The sequence below is a fragment of the Spermophilus citellus genome, assembly GCF_964194105.1.
Source record: "Spermophilus citellus genome assembly, contig: SCAFFOLD_175, whole genome shotgun sequence".
NCBI lineage: Eukaryota > Metazoa > Chordata > Mammalia > Rodentia > Sciuridae > Spermophilus > Spermophilus citellus.
In genome coordinates this window covers 626,339-648,091 of record NW_027672949.1, presented here as the reverse complement: position 1 = coordinate 648,091, position 21,753 = coordinate 626,339, and the positions used below count along the sequence as shown (strand labels likewise).

The window sequence follows — 21,753 nt, the reverse complement described above, 5'->3', positions numbered from 1 at the left end:
GTGAAGGTGGATATAAAGGAGCAAAATGAAAAGAGGAAAGTAATGGAGGGATTCTGGACTTTTCTAGATGTAGCTCCCTTCCAGACCTCTTTGCTCTTCTCCCTCCTTCTGTTCTTGTGCCTTTCCTCCTTTCCCCCTTCCCCCCTTCCTCTTGGTTTAAATTCTCCTCTGCCTGTTCACATATTCTTCCTCTTCCCTCTTCTGGGTATCCTCTTTGCTCTGGAGGACCTCATGACTATGTAGTGGCATGAGCAGATGGGCCACAGTGGTATTGTTGCTGTACCCCCACTATTCCCAGGTAGAAGGTGACTCATTCTTTGATGCCTGTTGGTACATAAGTAAGTGGTGACCTGCAGTGTCTGTCTTAAAAAGTATGGCACAGCCCCTGTTGAACATCATCTGACTATTGGTAAACTTTTCGACTCGTGTGGGATAATGCACTATTTAATGCTTGTTTTTTTTTAATGTTCTTTCAGTGTTCTGAGGACAAATACGTGACAAGTGCCTACCAATGGATGGTTCCGTTTCTCCATCGTTGTGAGAAACAGTCTCCTGGTGTAGCTAATGAGCTACTGAAATAATATTTAGTAATTTTAGCTAAAGGGGATTTAAAATTTCCCCTGAAGATATTTCAGCATTCCAAACCAGATGTAAGTAGAAACTCTAACTTAAAATTCCCTGCATTTTTTAAATTTATAGAAATAGGTTTTTAAAAAAAATTTTATAAAAGACTTTGCAGATAATTCTTTCTATACAGAAAATGGCTGCTTTTCTTTAAAAGTGTTTCAGTAGTGTAGTGTGAAAATTTTTCCAAAAGTTCAGAAAATTGTTTATTTTTATGTGTTTTAAAGTTTGTGAACTATCTGCTATATGTTGGAAACTGTTAATACCAAGAAGATGAATAGTTAATAGGAATTCAATACCGATCATGTCTCAAGTGTTAAAAGTATCTATTTCATAGGATTATTAACTAAATATTTTATTATCTTAATATAGAGGAAAGGAAAGTTGTGATCTAAAGTGATTAGGTACTAGCCCAGGGTTATACAATAGGTAGAAGAACTTGCATTCAAATATAGTATTCTAATGCCACAACTGTTCTTTTACATTGTATGATACCACTAATAGGAGATGGTTTCTGCCCTTGAGTACATTCAAATAGTTTATGAAAATCTTTATGCTCTTATAAGGTATCTTGTAATTATTCTTAATTACTGTTTTATCTACTTAAAGAGTACTGTATAACTTTGAATTTCTAAAGGGTTCACATTGTCTGATAGTAAAGTCATTTTGTTAAGTACAGCATACCTTTGCATTTGACAGTGTCTTAATTTAGCCACAAATCAAATATGCTATTTCTAGCGATAGTGCCTCCCTTTCTGTTGAGGGGCACTCAAGCAAGATGGCATGGTCACTTGAGTCCTGACTTTGTAGTAATTTTCAAAACATTATATTTGGGTTCAAGCAAAAAGCATTTCAGACTTCTTCCAATTTTAAATTCGCATTGAGACTATTTTCTTGCCCTATTCTTTGTTAGTAAGTCCACTAAGATTTATGGTCATAGAGCAGTATAATGAAAACTTAAAGGAAAAAAATTGCTACATTATACGCTTTTGGTTTCTAAAAGGTTTGTCAGAAATATGTCTGTTCATTGGTTACTTAAAATTTTCCATCTTCTCATAAGCAGTCTGCACTTAGTATTCTGGTTTTAAATGTGTGGTGGTTTACTGTGAGCTGAGGTGGGTTGCTTATGGCAGCAGAATACCATGTGAGAAGCAGGATAGATTGAATATGAATGTTTTATGAGGAAGAAAGAAGCAACTTTAAATTCTTTCCAGTAATCTTGTTTGTGATACTTCTTCCTCACAGAATCTTGTAAATACTTTGTTTGTAGTCAACTTTTTGTTGTTTCTACTCTGCAATTTAGCATGAACCTTTTGAATAAACCATACAGTCATTTGCCTTTGTTGAAACATGTGAACATCAAAGCAGAGAAGCTGCAGGGCCTGTGCTTCCAGCCTTGTTTCTCTCCAGGAGAACATGAGACCACTGTTCACAGTGAACTTCTTGACTCTTCACCCTGTCAGGCTCACTCTTGGCTTTCTGTATTTTATGTCATATTTCCTTTGTTTAGAATGGTGATTCCCCCTTTTCATTCACTTCACAAATAACTGCCTATCCGTCAAGTCCTGCTCTTTTAGATTCTCTCTACTGTGAAATCTTCCTCGACTTCTCTGTGCTCTGACAGGTCTTTGTACTTGCTTCTATTATAGCCCTTATCATACTGTGTTGGGATTATATGTTCATGTTTGTCTTTCTTTCCTTTATTCCTTCTCTTAATGTCATTCATCTCTTTATTACCAGGAAATAGCATGCTGCCTAGTAGTGAACAAGAGCTCCATTCACTTTGGCAGGACAAATGTAGGAATGAGGGATTGAAACTTCATTTATTTGGGGGTGCTTTAGATCACTTGTTTGTATTTATTTACTTGACTAAGATTGTACTGGGAGTATTGTTTGTAGTTCACTTAATTTTTTATGAAAAGAAGGTACCTTAGATCTGCCGTGAATGATGCACAGAGTATTTTAATAATTTAACAGCAGCAATGGCTTCTGTATCAGACAGATCAAGTATGCTGCATTAACAAATGTTCTCTGTGTTAATATTGTGCAACAGCAAATACGATTTTTCTCACAAGTGTCATATCTGCTACAGTTGGGCTTCTGCTGTGTTCCATGTGTTATTTACTTGGCAAATCAGGCAGAAAAATTATTTTCTATCCTGTGGCCCAGGAAAACAATTTAGACTCCCAGTGGCTTTTAAAACTTTAGCTGAAAAAAGGGTCTCAAGTTGCTTCCTCACTTTCCCCTGGCAGAAGAAAGTCTGACTGCCAAGCCTGACATTAAAGGTCAGAGAAGAGCAGTTCTTTCATGGGAAGAGGGAAGCTAATACTTAGGAGCCAGAGTCACAGTGATAAGGAAGGTCTTAAAACTCCTCTGCACCTGCCTGACGACGTCCTTCTAAATCATCTCGTGGACCTCAAAGTTTATTCTACTTTATAACTCCTAAAACACTCTTCTGATTGTAAGCCATTGCTCTGTGACTGAATCTGTCATTGGAAAGTGAAACTTGGCGTGGGGGAGGGGGGTCTGGGCATTAATGTCATGGGGACACCATCCTGCCTTCTCAAGAGTTTTCTGTCTTCCAAACTGGTGACTTTTGAATGTTTCTGTGCATGAGAACCATGTACACATAAAGAGTTTCTATGCCTTTTCCAGATACAATGGAGTAGAATTTGGTGGGTGGGGTCTTGGGGTATGCTTTTGATAATTTATCCAGTGATTTGGATGGAAAGCCAGGGCTGGGAACCACTGTTTCAAATGTCCTTTCTTTTAACCAATGGGAATTCACTTTAGCTTTGCTAAAGTACCATCTTTTAAGTTTGTTTCTAATTATATAATTCAGTGGGAAATTTTAGTTTTAAAATTATATTTTCTAATTTAATATTTACTGTAGAATAAAATGTAAAGATAGAAATAATGTTTCTGACAGCATCATTGACTAAATGTTCTGAAAATTCTTTTACTCTAAAGTATTTAAAATTGCTCATTAAATTATTGAAAATATGTTTACCTGTGGTGCTGAGCTTCAGAGAAAGTAAGGGGAATTCCTGCTGGCCAAAAGTGAAGCAGAAGGAAGTCAGAAACACTCAGGAGAAGATAGTGGTTGTGTGGGTGGGGGTGTGGTTTTCTGTTCTACTCCAAATGGCGGCATTGTCGGTGAAAGTGAAGAATAGAAAGCTTCATACCCATGGGCTCGTGAAGACCGCCAAGAGGCGTGACTGTGCTGGCATGTACTTTTCATTAGAGGGGTGGGGATGGGCAGCCCTCCTAACAGAGCAATGTTAAGTCAAATCTGTTATCTGTGATAAAACTGGACCTGGTTCTTTTGGTGATAGCAAAAGCAAAACTTCTTTGAGGGACTCACATTTGAACAGATGTGTAAGAATATTACAGATAAATCTTGGTGAAGATGAGTTTACAATTCAGTTTTACAAAACCCAAGGAAAATATCTGTAGGCAAGATTGAGTGGGCAGAACCTTGCTCCTCTTCCACTCTGATAATAGATGATCAGATATAGGCTATGAAATACATATTTTCAATACTTAAGATATGAGGAAAGAAACAAAGACATGAGAAGGAATGGAGAAACTGAAAAAAATTAGCTGAGATTTGAAAATAAGCCATTTAGAACTTATAGAATTGAAATTGTAATAAAAGAAAAAATGGAGGAATTCAAAGGAATTAAAGACAATTTAAGAAAGAATTGAAATTTGGAACACAATTTGAGAAACTATCTGCAATGTAGAACATAAAGTGAAAAGACATGGAGAATAGGCAGGGCAGGTCTGATGTAGGACTAGCAAGAATTCTAGGAAGAGAGTCTGATGGTCTGTCCATGTCCTAGTACAGTGTTGTTTTAATTATAGAGAATTGGGAGTATTTATTTATTTTTGGTACCTGGGATTGAACTCGGGGGCACTTAGCAACTGAGTCACACCCCCAGCCGTATTTTGTATCTTAGAGACATGGTCTCACTGAGTTGCTTAGTGCCTCGCTTTTGCCGAGTCTGGCTTTGAACGCAAGATCTTCCTGCCTCAGCCTCCTGAGCCAATGGGAGTACAGGCATGTGCCTCAGTGCCTAGCTGGAGTATGTCTAATGTCTGATAAGGATAGTATTTCTTTGTAGTTTTGTGGTTTTTTTTCCCAACTAATTTTTTAAGCTGTTCTTGGATTTTTTTTCCATTTAAACTTTGGTATCAGCTTGTCTAATTCCCTGACAGCTTTTTTTGTATTTCCTTGTGATTATATTGAATCTATAAATTAACATAGGGAGATTACTATATTAATGTTCAATCATCCTCTTCAAAAGTAGGATATTCTATTTGTTTGCCTTTTTAAAAATGTTTCAGGAGTGGTTAAAATTTTTGATGTTTTGCATATTTTTACATTTATTCCTAAGTTTTTAATTTTCTGTCCCTCTTAAAAAATGAAGTTTTCTCTTCCCTCACTTTTTTTTTAATGTGTGAATATGAAAGCTGTTGATGCTGCGTATGAAGTTTGTATTCTTCCTCACTGACTTCTTATATTGCTTCACTCTCTGGTGTTTTCTAGGTATTCTATCTTCTGTGTTCTTTTCTACATGTCTATAATACATAAAATTTTTGGTTTTTGAAATTGATTGTCTTGCATTTTACCTTGCTTTGTAATGCAGACTTGAGCTGCCCATGTTTGGAAGGCTCATTGTGTCAAGTTAGAATGTCCTGCATGGACTATATTCTTTCAGTTTAAGAAAGGGCAAAAGGTGGTTTAATAGTGACCACTGAGAAGTTGGGAAAAGGATGATGAAGATAAGAGCAAGTGTGTCTTAGCTTGTCTACTGTAAGACTTCATGTAGGGAGTCTGACGGGCATAAGGAAAAGTGTCTTATAAATTTGAGCATTGATTCATGTACACAATAGATTGTATTAAGGAAGATATGCTGAATGTTATAAGAGAAAAATAAGTAGCATAAGAATACAGAGAAAAGGGGATCTTTGTATAAGAGTAATAGTTTTTTTAATGAACTAGTATGTATTGAACCTATGCAGGGACCACGGACACCTGGGAAAGTTCATTTTAAGTCACAGTCAAAAGGAAATAAAGCTAAATATCTAGGTAGGTATAGGACAGTTGGTAAACCTATATTCTTTTTACTTATTTTTTATTCTAATTTATACATGACATTAGAATGTATTTTGACACATCATACGTTAATGGACTAACTCCTCATTCTTGTGAGGTACATGATAGTTACGCAGGTCATGTAATCATATATGCACATAGGGTAATAATATCTGATTCATTCTATTATCATGTAAACATATGTTCTTGAAGACATTTCAGGTAGAAGTGGACTGAGACAAGTAGATATAATCAAGCTTACATAGTATTTAGATTAAAGCAAGTATAGTCAGCCTTCTGAGTCCGTGGGCTCTGCATCCATTGCTCAAATTTCCATGTGCTTAGAATTAACCTACCATGAGAATCAACCAACCATGGATCAAAACATTAAAAAAAAAATCTGTACTTAACACACATAGACATTTTTTCTTGTCATTATTCTCTAACTACAATATAGCAACTATTCACCTAGCATTTCCATTGTTTTAGGTATTATAGGTAATCTAGAGATCAAGTAAATATACAGAAGGATATGTGAAAATCATATGTAAATGCTATGTCATTTTACATAAGGGATTTGAGAATCTGCAGATTCTGGTATCAGCGAGGATTCTGGAGTCAATTCCCACAGATACCTAGTGCCTCCTGGAATTTGGGTAAAACAGAACTTTGTATAGGGTATGTGGTTCTTGGCACTACAAAGATGGCATATAGCCATGAAGGTTTTTGGGAAAAAAGCGAGAAGCTCATTCTTGACCCTTCTCATTGAAAGACTACTAAAGGATTTTTTAGCATAAGCCTTTGAGTATATATGATTAAGTACAAACTCTAGAACATCAAACTTAAAAATGACTCTGTAAAATGTGTCCATGGCAGGAAGCCTGAAGATCAAATAAAACATCAAGGATTTGGGCTTGTTTTCAGATGGTTTCCCAAATTGTTTTTTGACTAAATCTAGTTTGAGTGTTTCATCTTCCTGGGGTGTGTTCTTACCATATGCAAGTTATTAACCATATTCCCCCCATTCTCCTCAGTCTCCCTGCATGCAGGTCAAAGTCCCCTGCAGGATTGTGAGAGCTTGTGTTGCTTAGTTTTGGCTCTGGAGCCAATGGCCTGGATTTGAATCATGACTTTGCCACTTCCTTGCTTTACAAGCATGAACAAATCATTTGATCTCTCGGCACTTTGGTTTTCCCTTAATGTACAATGGAAATAAGACTTAGCAATAATCTTAGAGTGTTGTTATGAGGATTTATAAATTAATGCATGCAAGCACTTAGAAGTGGAAGCTGGCACAAAATAAGAAACTAAGAAAAGTTACTTTTGTTAATTTATAATAATACCCATTTTTATTCTCTTGTCCTTTTGTTACCAGTTAATCACTTTGTAACTCTGGGCAGTCCTTTGTCAGATATTAGTGCCAACTTAATGACGATAAGTGTTTTCTTAATACCTGTGGACATGTATATAAATCTTTTTACTCAGCTGCTTTAGAAAACTTTGTTTCCCTGGTAACCTTGAATTTTTTTTTTATTTGCATCCATTAATTTGAGTTTCTTTTTCTTTTCTTGTTTTTTTTTTTTTTGACTTAATAGAAATTTATTTCCTACAACTCTGGAGACTTAAAGTCAAAATTGAGGTAGATTTCATTCTGAGCCTTATGCTCATGGCTTATAGGTGGCTACCATTGTCCTGTGGTTACATGTCCTTTGTGCTTGCAAGAAAGAGGAAGAAAGGTGTGCACCACATTGAGGGTTAGGGCGTCAACATTAGGGGGAAGTGGGGGACACCCTTCAGTCCATAGTGCCCCCTATAGAGAGGTAATGAAAAATTGGGAGTAGTTAAACTATTGAAAACTCAGGCTAAACAACAGAAGGCCTCTTTAGTAGCTGTCAAAGAAAGTCCCATCTTCTGCAGTGGGAGTGGGAGAGCAGGGAAAGCTGAAGACCAGGGCCTGGGGGTGCAGCTCAGTGGTAGAATGTTATTAGCATGTAGGAGGGAGGCCCTGGGTTTAATCCCCAGTAGAAACAAATATTGACTTAAGTTTTCAAAGAAAATGCCTTTGTTTGGCAGCTCTCTCCATCACTTTCCCATCTGTTTTGTGTATTTTGGGGAGTTTCTACTAAAATGCTGAAATGCAAGAGATCATTATTACAGAAATTATCCTAAACTTTTTGTTGAAAACAACTCTTAAGTAGTTTCAGGCTTTCATTTGGTTTCTGTTGTGGTAAAGTGTAAGTGCTCTGCATGTATTTATTTACCTAATCCTCTCAAGCTTTCATTTTAGTTTCTGTGTTGATAATGTCTTCCACATTTAATAGTTGATTTAGCCTTCATTACCCCCCCCTTAGGAAGGTGTTGTTAATATTTGTTTTATAGAGGAGTAAAACAAGGCACAAATTGGTTATTTTTGTATCTCAGAAAATACTGCAAGAATGGATATCTGTTGTTTGCAGGGAGAAATGGTGTATTCTGTATAGAAAGTGGCCTGAAGTGGTCATTTTTCTGCATCAGAAATAGATTATGTTCTGTGGTTTGTGTACAACTACATTACAGTTGCACTTCTGAACAGAATGTCAGTACTGTGTAGTTAAATGAATAACGTATAATACATACTGAAAAAAATAGGTTCTAGCATTTTTAAATATTAGTTAAAGAATTTTATGTTTTTGTAATTGGAACCCAAAGAATTTGGCTCCAGGGTTAGAAATGTTATTTTTAATGAATTGCGTTTTCAGTTCACTGTGCTTTTCCTCTCTGCTTTATCTTGAAAGGATCATAAATTGACAAGTCTGTTTTCAGCAGATGCAAAGCTTATGGGTTACAAATTATCTTTTCTAGCTGATTCTGTAATTAAAATGTGATTTCATTTAGAATTATTAGAGACCCCAAAGTCTTTAAGCTGAACAAAAATCAAGATTTGTTTCTGTGGCTGATTAATTGCACTATTTAATATTCTATTGGCAGTGGTACTGGGCTAGGGAGAAATAGACTGTGAATCTATTGACATTTAGTACAAAATGCTTTATTTTCTAGCTGAAGCAAAAAATCATTCCTGATCAGGATCAGCTGATGGCAATATTGCTAGAGTGCATCTATAACTGTGAACGAAATGATCAACTCTCTCTTTGCTATGACATCTTAGAATGTCTGCCACAAAGGGGATATGGGTAAGAGTCCATAGGCCAATCTTACTGTCCTTTTATTCTAACCTTTAAAATGAAAACATTGCTTCCCCAAATATTCATCATAGAGAATTTTTGGAATGTGAAAGAAATACAAAGATGAAAATAAAATCATCTGCAATCCTGTTGTGTAGAGATAAACTCAAGTTCTTCTACCATTATATGGGAAGTTCTAGTATATTTTATACTATAATTACAACTAAGTTATATAATTTTGTTAAACTTGTGTTAAATAAAAACGCCATCTCGACAAAAAATTCTTTTTAGCTGGGTGTGATGTGGTGGCACATGCCTTTAATCCTAGTGGCTCAGGAGGCTGCGGCAAAATAAAAAACGGAGATGTGGCTCAGTGGTTGAGTGCCCCTGGGTTCAATCCCTGGTATCCCCCACCCCCAAAATATTTTCATTAGTGGATTGGTACTGATTGATTTCAGTTGTGTTTTAATTGTCATATTTATCTGCTAAAAGTGTATTCTGTGAATTGTTCTTGGTGCTTACTTGTATTAGTCCTCAGGGGACCTGTACTAGTGATGGATGAATGTGTGTAATTTTTAAGTACTTTTATGTTTAAATGGAATCTTATATATGTAATTTTTGATTATTGACTTGGATGCAAATTGGAAGTCAGGTAACAGTCATTCTTTTAATCCTTTAATTCTTTTTTAAAATCTAGCATATAATACAATTTTTACATCTGGAAAAGAATTCACGTTGCTTACAACACTTGAAAGGGCAGGAAGGGAAAATCAGCAGGCCTGTTCTAAGCCTTTGTAACTTTAGTCATTTAACCTCTTGTCATTAATTTTCTTATTTGCAAGATAAGATACTTACACAGGGAAGCTCCTTATCCATTTTCTCTTTCCTTGTCTGTCTCTTGTCCTTTCTAGAAAATATTTATTTTTTATGAAAGTAGACACCTGTTTTGCAATTCACCATGAAATAATTATCATGCAGTCATTAATAGTACTGAAATCGGTTGAAAAATTAATGGTAAAGCAAGATAGTAAAGCATTATCCCAGCGACTATTTTTCTTTTATTTTTAAAGGTGAAATTTACATTTATAAAGTCAAGGTCTGACTGCCATTTTCTTAGCCACCTTAGCCAGGCTGGCATTACTTGGTCAAATAGCCTGACATCGCATGTCTGTCTTATGATGTGATGCAGCATGAAGAACCTGGTATTTCAGTGCCCTGAGGAGTAATTGTGCTAGAATTGTTCCCTCTGGATCTATCAATCTTTTCGGCCAGTTTATAGTTGAAACAGGAACTAGAAAGACAATTTAAATAGCCATGAAGAAAATAGTAAGGTCAATATAGAATATGGAACTTTCTGTAAGTCAGTTGGTCTTTTCCCTAAAGTAAGTTGTTACTGAAAAAAAGTGAGGTGCTGTTGTAAAATACAGGAGTCCAGAGGGACATGATCCCCTCTTAATTTTTAAAAAATGATGTAATGTATGAACATAGTTGAAACCAGGCAATTTATCACTTGATAGTAGACAACTGTTCATGGCCTCCTTTCTTCATCCTTAAATACCTGCCTTCAAAAAAGCAGATAACTTTCATAATTTTTATTATCTTAATATTATGCTTGCTGTTAATACTGCAATTTTAGATCATTCTTGGTATGCTTTTATGGAAACACTTTCCTTTTTCTGTTTGTATTCCTCCTATTTTTTTGTCATTACAATTATGCATTTGGGCTGGGGATGTGGCTCAAGTGGTAACGCGCTCGCCTGGCATGCGCGACACTGGGTTCGATCCTCAGCACCACATGAAAATAAAGATGTTGTGTCCATTGAAAAACTGAAAAATAAATATTAAAAAAATTGTCTTTTCTCTCAAAAAATTATGCAATATTGTTTACACAGAGTTAGGTGTTTTTGTTTCCTTTTGATACAAGTTTGTTTTCCCTGGATTAGGTAATTTCCTATTATTTTCTTTGTCCTTCAATCTTCCTAATACCATGATCATACCCTTCCAGTAGGTAGAAGGCTAGACTGTGTGTGCAATTACAGGTGCACGGTCTTTTTGCTGCAAGGTCTGAAGGTACTGCTGTTGTGTCCTCCAGGTTTTTGAGAAGCCCAGTGCTATTCTGAATCATAGTGCTTTACGTGTGGTTTTCTTCCTTTTTACAGGGTTTACTATCTTATCCTCATCCTTAGTGTTCTGAAATACCTTAAAAATGTTTTCTTGCAAGTCTGAATTTGTTATGTTGTTCATTGACTAGTCTACTATATTCTGGAAGCTCATAACTTTCAGTCCTGTGGGAAATATATTTTTTTTTCCTTAACGAGTTTATTTGTACTTTTCTCCTCAAATTCCTGTTTTTCAAAAGTTAGATCTGTGAATTTTGTTATTTAACTGTAGCTCTCATTTAAGACCTTTTACTGCCCTTTTCATTCTGTTTCTCACCTTTGATCTGGGATATTTCTTTAGTTTCATCTTCTAATTCAGTTTTTTGAATTTTAAAGTTTGTTTACCTTTTTAATTTAAATTCTAAGAACGTGTTCATTTAAAAAAAAAAAAAAGTCCCCATCTTGTTTCACAGATGCATGGATACACGCTCTTCTGCTGTCTTTGATCCTCACCTCAGTTTCTGGTTCTTCATATTCTATTGTGTTTATGCCTTTACGCTTAGGAATGTGTTTCTGTTTTTATTCATGATGAGTAATGTATAGTTAAAGCCCTAAACAGCTGATTGGAAGCCTTGTATTCGTAGAGAGCAGGCTTGTTGCTAGGTGAACCTTACCTTAACGTGGTCAGGAAGGGATATTTAAATGGGCGAGACCCTAAAATGCTAACATCTGTATTTTCTCTCTTGTTAACTCAGAATAGTACCTCTTTTCCGCCCTTTCCATCTACATGTCTTGTACTTTTTAGTACTGGGGTGTGCCTAATCCAGCTGTCCACAGTATGAAGTCCCTCTGTTCTTCCAGGTGTGGAAGAGTGGACTGCCTGTGTGAGATAAAAGGACTATAACCGGTGCGCACGCTTATGTTTTCAGAAATACCCGCTGCTTCCAGCCCTTGGCATTCCTTTTTCTGCATGTGTGCTGGCTTCCCATTCTGCTTGCAGTTGTTACTTCTCTGCTTTATGTCTATAGCCACCTAATTTGCATCTCCAGATTTTCTGTGCATCTCTTATCCATGTTGTCTCCTTTCTCTCTCTGTTCCTTGTGTGTACACCCCCAGTTCCTTTTGCTGTTTCACTTACCGTCTTTTAAATGGAGTTTGGAAAGGAGTAGAGATAATGTATAGCTCTTTCTGTCATATTTAATTGGAAGGACTTTTATCTCTGTTTCTGTAGTTCTATGATCTGTGTTCCCTTTTTTGACAAGCCCAGCCCCTTCACTACAGCACTACTTGCAGCTGGGTTGCCAGTCTTGTCTCAGTTTTCATTTTTTTAGAGAAGTGATATATCTTACATTCTGCCTGTTAGGTTACAGAAACATTGGTGATTTGTACATCCGGCCATTCCTTTCTCCTTGTCAAAGTTCTAAGTTCTGACCATTAAGAAAGGATCTCAGCATTCATCCTGTTAATGGTAAAGCTGGATGGAGGTCGAGTAGTACTGAGTTACCTCCCTTCTTCAGTCGGGCTTGGGCATCTCTGTGTAGGGAACTTGGTATTACTCAGACCTATGCGAGTATGGCCAGTCTCTCCTTCACATCCTTGGTAAAGAATGGCAGTATATAGCAAGTATGCCTCTAACAGTCATGTCCTTCAGTAGGCAGCAAAAGGCAGGTAAAATGGATTGTATTATAGACATTTTGCAGCAAAGTGCGATTACCCACAGTTGAAAAACTTCAGTGTGAAGGATTTCAGAATTTCCTTCTATATAGGACAACGTGATGCAGAGGCTACTCCCTAACCTATTTTTCAGAGAGTAAGTCCTTGAAGGATTTCTGTTTCAATGAGCTGGGTGGGAAACTCGGTGGTTCTCAACTTGATGCCTCCAGTCTTGGTCCTAAGTGAACTAGACCAAATCATTGAAAAGAATAATCACTTATTCAATGTCAATTCACAAAGGAAGTACACTGCTTTCTTTGGTATCTATGACTATGCTACAGAATGATAATTTTAAAAAGATTACTGCTGAAGGTGTACATTAATGAAAGGTAGCTCTGATGAATGACTATAGGTAGTCTATACCTGACTTCTCACTCTCGTTTGAAGCCTAAGAAGGTAGTGTAATCTCTGATAGTTGCACCGAATAGTTGTCAAATAGATTTACACCAGGGAGATCAATCATTTTAAAAATAATGAGGCTTTATGTTCAAGTTGGAACATTCGCTGGAATTCAGGGCACTGTGGGAAGGCACTGAGAGTGTCAGGTTGGGACTCTCAGCAGAATGTTGAGGAGCACTTACTGTCATGTAGGGTGAAAGTGTTTATAGCAGTTAGGTTTTTCTGCCAAATCTGTGTTCCCTTGATGTGTTGTGCCATGTTTCCTCTTCTCTACCAGCCACATTTTATTGACTTGGGTGCCTTTTCTTAATATTTCTACTAGTTCCCACTCACTCACTTCCACAGAAAGACTTGCTTTCCTGTGTTGACTGCCTTCCAGTGATTCTCTCAAATGGTGGTTCTTCTCCCTGGTTTTTCACCATTGAGGTGGATGGGATTCCTGATGAGATGGAATGATTTTGTGTGAGAGCTGCCCCTTGTATACGGAATGCTAATGAGGATATCTTAGGGCAGCCACAGATGTTGTCAGGCCTTGTTGAAAGGCAGCATGTGGAGCCTTGCTCCTTATCTGATATATTAGTTTTTTTGTATTTAATTGTAGTTGTGTATGGGCAACATGCCTTTATTTTATTTGTATGCAGTTCTGAGGATGTAACCCAGTGCCTCACACATGCTAGGTAAGTGCTCTGCTACTGAGCTACAGCCCCAGCCCCCTGATTTATAGTTCTACAATTAATTTAAATTCTATTCTTTTTTTTTTGCCTTGAGTCAGAACTAAACCAAAAATACCTTAGAAAGTAGTTAGTCCTGTCTGGCTAATCTGTTATGGAGAATGTTGACCTACTCTAGTATTTTTTTATTTACTTTCTTTGGGGGGGGTGCAGGGGTGGTACTAGGAATTGAAGTTAAGGGCACTCAACCACTGAGCCACATCCCCGGCCCTATTTTGTATTTAGAGACAGAGTCTCAGTGAATTGCTTAACGCCTCGCTTTTTGCTGAGGCTGGCTTTGAACTCAGTCAGCCTGCCTCGGCCTCCCGAGCTGCTGGGATTACAGGCATAATCCGTAGACTCATGAAAACTATTGAATGAATTTAGGAGTTAAGCCTGAACTTTTATTTGGACAGTATGTTACATATGAAATAGAAGAGAAGCATGCCCTTAGACCACTGAATTGGGTGTTATGCTTTATTAAAGAGCCACTATTAAGACTCAATTTAAATTTTTGTTATTTCAATTCTTTAGTCATAAGACAAAGATGACCACAACTCTTCATGACATGGTAGACCAACTGGAACAAATTCTCAGGTGAGAAAAATGAAGTCTTTTGGTACTGTGCCAACTAAGTGGGACTATCCAAGAAGTGTGACCCTAAGCCAGCCTTTTAGTCATTATTTCTCCTTTGACCTTGTATTTTTTTTTCTGGTTCTTTGAGTGAATCTCCCCAGTGATGAACGTATTCCAAACTGAAATACAAAGAGGAAATAAATAAAGAAAATTAGGAACAGAATATACATATATGTAATGGGAATAAAAGGAAAAGAAGGGGAAAAAAGGAAAATAAGAAATATTTGAAATAATAATGGCTGAGAATTTCCCAAAATTAATGAAAGACACCAAAACCACAGGCCTAGAAAGCTCAGAGAATACCAGAAAGGACAAATACCAAACAAATCTACTTCAAGGCACAGATCCTCCATTCAAACTGCACAAAGACCAAGAAATAATTTTAAGAGAAACCCAAGAAGGAAAATACCTTGTCTATAGAAGAACAAGAAGAAGAATTATATCCAACTTGTTAGAAACCACATAAGCAAGAAGAAAGAAAAGGGAAATAATCTAAGTATTAACAGAAAATAAAAACAAAACCCCTCTCTAACCTAGAATTCTGTTTCCAGTGAAGGCAGCATTTTTTTTTCACAAAGTTTTGTAATAGGATTACTCATTCAGTAAAATGTATGCAAATATTCCAAAATCCAAAAAACTCTGGAATTTGAAACACTTCTGATCCAAGCCTTTGGCATAAGGTCTGCTCACCCTTATCCCCAGTTCTCCTCTCCTGTCTTTCACTTCACTGATCGCTAAGCTATAGCCATCCAATACATGTGGCTATCATGACTTCAAATAAAAAGTTATCCACTCCTTGGGGGGGGTGGTGGACTCCTGTAATCCCAGCAACTCAGGAGGCTGAGGCAGGAGGATCACAAGTTCAAAGCCAGCTTTAGCAACTCAGTGAAGCCCTGAGCAACTTAGTGAGTCCCTATCTCAAAATAAACAATAAAAAGGGTTGAGGATGTGGTTCAGTGGTTAAGCACCCATGGGTTCGATCCTGGTACCAAAAGAAAAAGAAAAGTTTAAAAAGTACTTCTATGTATTCCTTTTCCAGGACTCTTGTCTTTACCTAGATCTGAGTTTCTGACCTGTACCATTTCCCTTCCTCTGAAGAGGTATTTTTTTTTTAGCATTTCTTGTAAAACAGTTCTGGGGATAAAAAACAAAAAACAAAACAAAACAAACAAAAAAAAAACCCTTCCATTTGTTTTTCCTGAGTCCTCATTTCTTAGAACTGCTTGGCCGTTGTGACATGGACAGACACTTTTGGTGGCTGTTACAGTAAACTGACAGGTTCCTGCCTATGTAGCCCTTGCAGTCTTGGGGAGAGGTAGAGGGTTAACACATCTTTCCTCAGTAAATAGATGCTACTAAGAGACTTGTATCTGGATCCCAATAACTGTTTCCAAAGTCGCTTAGTCCTCTTCTTCCTCACCCTCTCAGGGCAGGGATGCCGTTCATCTAGAACACTGAGGGGTTCATTCAGCCACTGCTTTGTATCCCATTTGGGGTCTCCCCTGTAGCTTGGTTTTTGTCTATTCATTCTGGGGTGATGTGAAATGTTGCTAAGGGGCTAGGAATTGGAGTTACACAAAAGTTACGCTCAGAGAAGCTCCACTGCCCCATCCCTTCTCCCCTATTCCTGCTGCCCCTCCACCCCCCACCTAGCCACTGTAGATAGCTGACCTCCTTATTGCCTGCTTATCACTGTATTTCTTTTACTCAAATGAGTAAAGACAATGTGCATTATTTATATCCCTTTAAAGAATGTTTTTCTTGAAAACCCTCAGCCAAAGTGTCTATGTGGCAAATTCCAAGCCTGAGATTCTGGTGTAGACTGTGTATGCTTCTTAGATAATTCATGGTAGAGTCGGTGCCCAGTAAGTGGTTTACGGAATGAATGAATGGATTGTTGACTTGAGACAAACTCACTCTATGATTTGGAAAAAGGCTCTTCATCTGTCTGAGCCTCAGTTGTCCTGATCTCATAGCAAGGAAAGTTCCTCCCATCTGACATTACCGGGTGTGCCAAGTCACAGAGATGTCTATCGGGCCTTCCCCCTCCTTCCCTCCAAACCTCACCCACTTCTTGCTACCCACCCTCCCTATTCTTCCTTCATAAACATCCTTGAAACAATAACAAAAACCAGTAACAACAACAATAATAATGATACTACTAGAGCCACCCCAGTGGTATCCATGGGGGATGGTTCCAGGACTCCTGTGAATACCCAACTCCATGAATGCCCAAGTCCCTTGTGTATAACCTGTGTACCCTCCCATATATTTTATTATTTATTGATGTTATTTGTCTATTATTTGTTGTTCTAAAGATTGAATCCAGGGGTATTCTACTACTGAGCTAAACCCCCAGCCCTTTTTAGATTTTATTCTGAGACAGGGTCTTGTTACGTTGCCCAGGCTGCCCTTGACCATGTGATCCTCCTGCCTTGGCCTCCCAAGTTGCTGGGATGATAGGGGCTGTGCCATTGGGCAAGATCTTCTCATATACTCCAAGTCATTTCTAGATGATGTATAACCAAATACAATGCAAATGCCAGGTAAATAATTTTTTATTCTTATTGTTCAAGTAATAGTGAAAGAAAAAACCATCCGTATATGCTCAGTCAGATACACAGGCCTATCAGCATAGGATACGACATTTTTTTCCAAAAGCTTTTCTTGAAGAGGGTGCTGGGGATGTGGCTCAATGATAGAGCGCTTGCTTAACACGTGTGAGGCCCTGGGTTCAATTGCAGCACTGCCCCTCCCCCACCAAAAAAATTTGAAGAGTCTCTTTATCAAGATAAATCCAGTAAAACTTTGTGCATACACATATAGTCAAAACTGACCTACTGAAATAAACATTTGTATTTTTTAAAAAAAATACAGGATTGCGACTTTATATTTTCCCCAAGCTAATAATAAAGTCATATTTGGCAGAGAGAATTCTAACTTCTAGCATGACATGAAAACAGTTTCCTTACTCTATAAAAACAACTTAGGGAATCACAAGAATGTTGGATGAAACTCTTCTTTTGGAATCCTCCTGCTCTGTGAAATTATCATATATATATATAGAAATAAAATATTTAATAGACAACTTACACAAAATGGGATTCATTGACAAAGTTGAAAGCAAGTTATTTTAGACATTCCACTACTGTAATCACCAAATCGATGGGCATAGACTTCCTGTCAGGCATTTTGTGACTAATAATTGGTGTGAAGATGTTCTGAAATTAAACGATGCTAGAGAAAAGCAGTATTTATGAAATACCTGGTAAAATATTTATCATCACCACCAAACGAAGGTACATGTTACCAAATTATTCAACTGTGTCGGGCGGTTCTAAACAGCACCTAGACTCCTCTTTTCCTCCATCTTCTTTCTCAACATCTTTTCTATCTTCGGGTTCTTTTCATCTCTGCCATCCTTCCCATCTCCGCATCCAGCTTCTTCTCTTCCCTCTCCCTGTTTGTCTCCTTCTTCCTCTTTCTCCTTTCCATCTTCTTCCTCATTTCCACCTTCATCTTTCTTTCCACCCGCCTCTTTTTTTAATACTTTTTAGTTGTCAATGGACCTTTATTTTATTTATTTAGATATGGTGCTGAGATTTGAACCCAGGGCCTCACCCATGCTAGGCAAGCGCTCTACCACTGAGCCACGACCCCAGCCCACCCTCCTCTTTTTCATCTTTCTTTTCCATCATTCTGCTCCAAGTTTTTCTGAACCAGACACAGAATTTGTGAATAGAGGGCCACTGGATAATAAGGCATTTGTCTCATTTAATATCTCATTTAATCCTTCCCCAAAACTGGATGTAGAAGGAACTTTTGCTATTCTTTTATGGATGAGGAATTTTGAAGTCAGGAAGCTTCAGTAACTTGCCCCCGACTGCACAGTTCTAAATTGTGGTAGCAAGACTTGAACTTGTGCCTCTCTGACATCTGAGTCTGCATGGTCATGTATCTGCAAAACACGCTTCCTGCCCCTGAGGTCTATTTCTGCGAGCCTGATTCACAGTTAAATCCTTGGAATTTGGCAAGATGGTGTGTGAATCTTGGGCAGTAAATGCCACACGGGCTGCCTGCTACTCTAGGTGCCTGTGTCCCCCAGCTTGAGAATCACAAGTGGAGTTTGGGCTGTAGAATTGGACAGCTTTGAGTCCTGCCTGGCTCTCCTACTGACTATTGGCCTGGGCTTTAGTTTCTTTATAAAACGGGGTCAACAGTCACCACCTGAGGGAGACCCAGTGATATGAGCTCAACTGTGAGAGGGGTGTTAATTGGATCAGGTGTTAATTGGACCAGAAGGGGGTTTGGACCAGAGACTCCCTAAAGGTCCTGCCTTGCAGCGTGAGCTTTGTGGGGCTCAGCGGGGAGGGTCAGTGCCTTCAGCTGGGATCTACATGGCAGGCGCATGGCCCAGAGATGGAATCTGATGGGGAAAGGGTTCCCTTTGGAACATTTTCCCTCAGGGGAAAGACAGTGAGATGATGACCTGTCCCCAAGCCAGCTCCTCCTGCCACCACCTCCCTGTCAGTGTGGGGAAATAGGTCCCTGGGATGGGGACGCAGAGATTTGCAGGGGAGAGAACTAAGGCCAGGGCCCGCATCCATCTCTTGGGGCAGACTGCATGTGTTGTGTGTTGGGAAGCTGAGAGGGGAGGAGCCACACAGGGAAGGACCCTCCATTCTCTCTGAGAGGTGCTTAGCTCTTCTCAGGCCGGAGACCAGCTAGGACTCAATGTTGATTTCCCTTCCTCTAGTTCTTTCTCCAGCTCTCTTGCCTCATTTGGGGTTCTTCTTCCCCTGTTCCCACCCTCAGCCTCTTGCCTGACTCCATGTCTTCTTCATGATTCCTGCTGTGCCTCCAGAGGTGGGCAGGGACTTCTGCCAGGGAGGGTGTGTCACGTGTATGAGCACCACCTCCCGTCTGGGGGAGCTTGCACTGCATGGGGGTCTGAAGGCTGGAGTGCATTTTTGCCTCCTGGGGATGGAACGCTGCCCCTGGCTTTTTGCCCAGGGCCAGTGTCTCAGTGCTTATCTTTCTTAAAAAGTCACTGTACCTTTGGAAGGTAGAAGGCAAAGTCAGAGGCATGGCCAGCCAGCCCTCTGCTACAGAAGTCTAAGGGCTTGTTTTTGTTTTTAATCACCTGAAGTCTCTACTCTGTTCTGGATTTGATTTCTGGGATGACCTCCTAGTGGCCCTGGGCCCTGCTTCCTGGGCTTCATTTCCCTTTTGTGACCACAGTGGCAGGGCTAAGGGACCCCACAGCCTGCTGCTCTCCATCAGAGGTTGTGCCCTCATCCTATTCCCTCTCCCTTTGGTTACCCTCTCCTTCCAACTTGGACCTACACTTCAGACCTAAACCTTGAGTATTAGAATTTCCAGCCTCTGGGCTAAGTGTTGCCATTCTGAAGGGGCAGAGCACCTGACACCCCGCTGTGTGAGTTCCCTAAGCTCTGAAGAGGGAGAGGCAGAGCTTTTCTGGGCTAGATGAGACACGGAAGCTCTCCCATGAGTGGTCCCACAGCCTGAGGACAAGAGTGACATCAGTGAAGAGGGCCCAGTCCTGGCCAGGTTACCTCAGCATCTGTTCCTATTTCCTCCTCCATAAAGTGGGACTGCCATATGCCCACTTGCTACTGAAAGGAAGGGGAAGATGGGAGGTCCTGGCTGGAAGAGATCCAAACTACAGTATAGTCCCAAGAGTGTCCTGCAAGGTCACCTGACCACCCTGAACCAGAGCTTCCTGGAGCTCCACCATGCTCAGTCTCTGACTGCAGCAGCCTGTGGGCACTGTAGCCTTGGCCCAAGCACAGTGACGGGCCCAGAGGGTGGCTGCAGGGGCCCTGGGTCTGTCTTACTCCCCACAGAAAGACAAATCTGAGCAGCATTTGCTTATGGGCACCACAAAGCCACAGGGTCCTGGCTCTGCTCCCGTTTTTTAGTGTGGCTGAATTCTTTAGTGTCTTTGCCTTTCTTTTCTTACCTCTAAAGTGGGGTTAACAATCTGTAGTTCAAGGAATGGTGTGAAGACTAAATGCCTAGGAGCAAAGACCCCCCCAGTAGCAAGGAGCATACCTGCCCACCAGACAGAGTCAGGACTCCTTGAAGGATTAGCTGGTTCTAGGGCTGAGGCAGGGATGGGACAGGCTGAGCCTGGAGCACCTTATAGTGCCAGAAGGAAGTACAGGAAGGTGAATGGGGATGTGTCCAGAGGCTCCCACTGGCTATCTTTGGGATATTTGAGCATCAAAAAGAATAATGATGGAAATAGATTTATAACATATAGAATGCAAAGCCAAGATATACAAACGCAAAGAGGGGAGGGTAGTAAAGATATGACTTTATCTTTACTACCCTCCCCTCAAAGGCAAGATTGAGGGAAGCTCCTTTTTAGAGAATGTTAGGGCACGAGGTAGAGTCTGGGTGACAGTGGAGTTCCTTGAAGGTGACAGTGCGATACATCTCAGTGTTTGATGTGCATTCAGTGCACCAGGGGGTCTTGCTAAAGTGGAAATCAACTCAGCAGACCTGGGGTGGAGGTTGAAATTCTCTCTCTCTACCAGGCTCTCAGGTGATGTGATACAGTTGGGGACCTCACTTTGAATAGCAAAGTGATTGCCAATCTATGTGCATTCACATGGTGACAGTGACTGTGACTAGCAGATGACTAGTTGTCAAGAGAAAAATTATGTCTCACATCTGTAATCCTAGCAACTCAGAAGCCTGAGGCAGGAGGATTACGAGTTTGAGGCTAGCCTCAGCAATTTAGTGAGACCTAAGCAATTTAGTGAGACCCTGTCTCAAAATAAAAAATAAAGAGAAATGAGGGTGTATCTCAGTGGTTAAGCACCCCTGGATTCGATTCCTAGCACTCCCTCCACATGAAAAAAAAAGGAAAAAAAAGTTATACTTGCTCCAGGAAATCTGGCAAACGTGAGTCAAACCATGGGGTCAAGTTTAGCATACCAGGTAGGGGCCATTCTGTGGTAATGCAGTTGGAAGAGGTCAATGTCACCTCTGTAGTACTCTTGCCAAAAATATGTTCAACCTCAGCATAATAACAGGAAAATACTCAAATGAATCCAGAGTTTTGGATTCTCCAAAGGGCTAGTTTGTACTTTAAAAAAATTGTCAAAATCATAAAAAAATAAGTGATAAATAGGTGTGTGGGAAAATATTCTGAATTAAAGGATCCAACAAACAAGGCAATGTGTGAACTGTGCTTGGATCGCACATTGGAAAGTGAACAAGCCATCTAGAGGTGAGGGACATTTTGGGGTTTAAGTAGGAATATTTGAATATGGACTATA

General features: G+C 39.4%; 1 protein-coding gene across 1 annotated transcript in view; it reads left to right on the top strand.

Moving 5' to 3' along the window:
* The window catches only part of LOC308640326 (NBAS subunit of NRZ tethering complex-like), a 53,490-nt gene extending 39,086 nt beyond the window's left edge, over positions 1–14,404 (top strand). Inside the window, exons 7-9 of the mRNA XM_081312282.1 lie at positions 477–650; positions 8,762–8,895; positions 14,342–14,404. Of these exons, the coding sequence (XP_081168408.1) occupies positions 477–581 (105 nt within the window). The 3' untranslated portion in view covers positions 582–650; positions 8,762–8,895; positions 14,342–14,404. The remainder of the gene's footprint in view (positions 1–476; positions 651–8,761; positions 8,896–14,341) is intronic.
* The last annotated feature ends 7,349 nt before the right edge of the window (positions 14,405–21,753 follow it).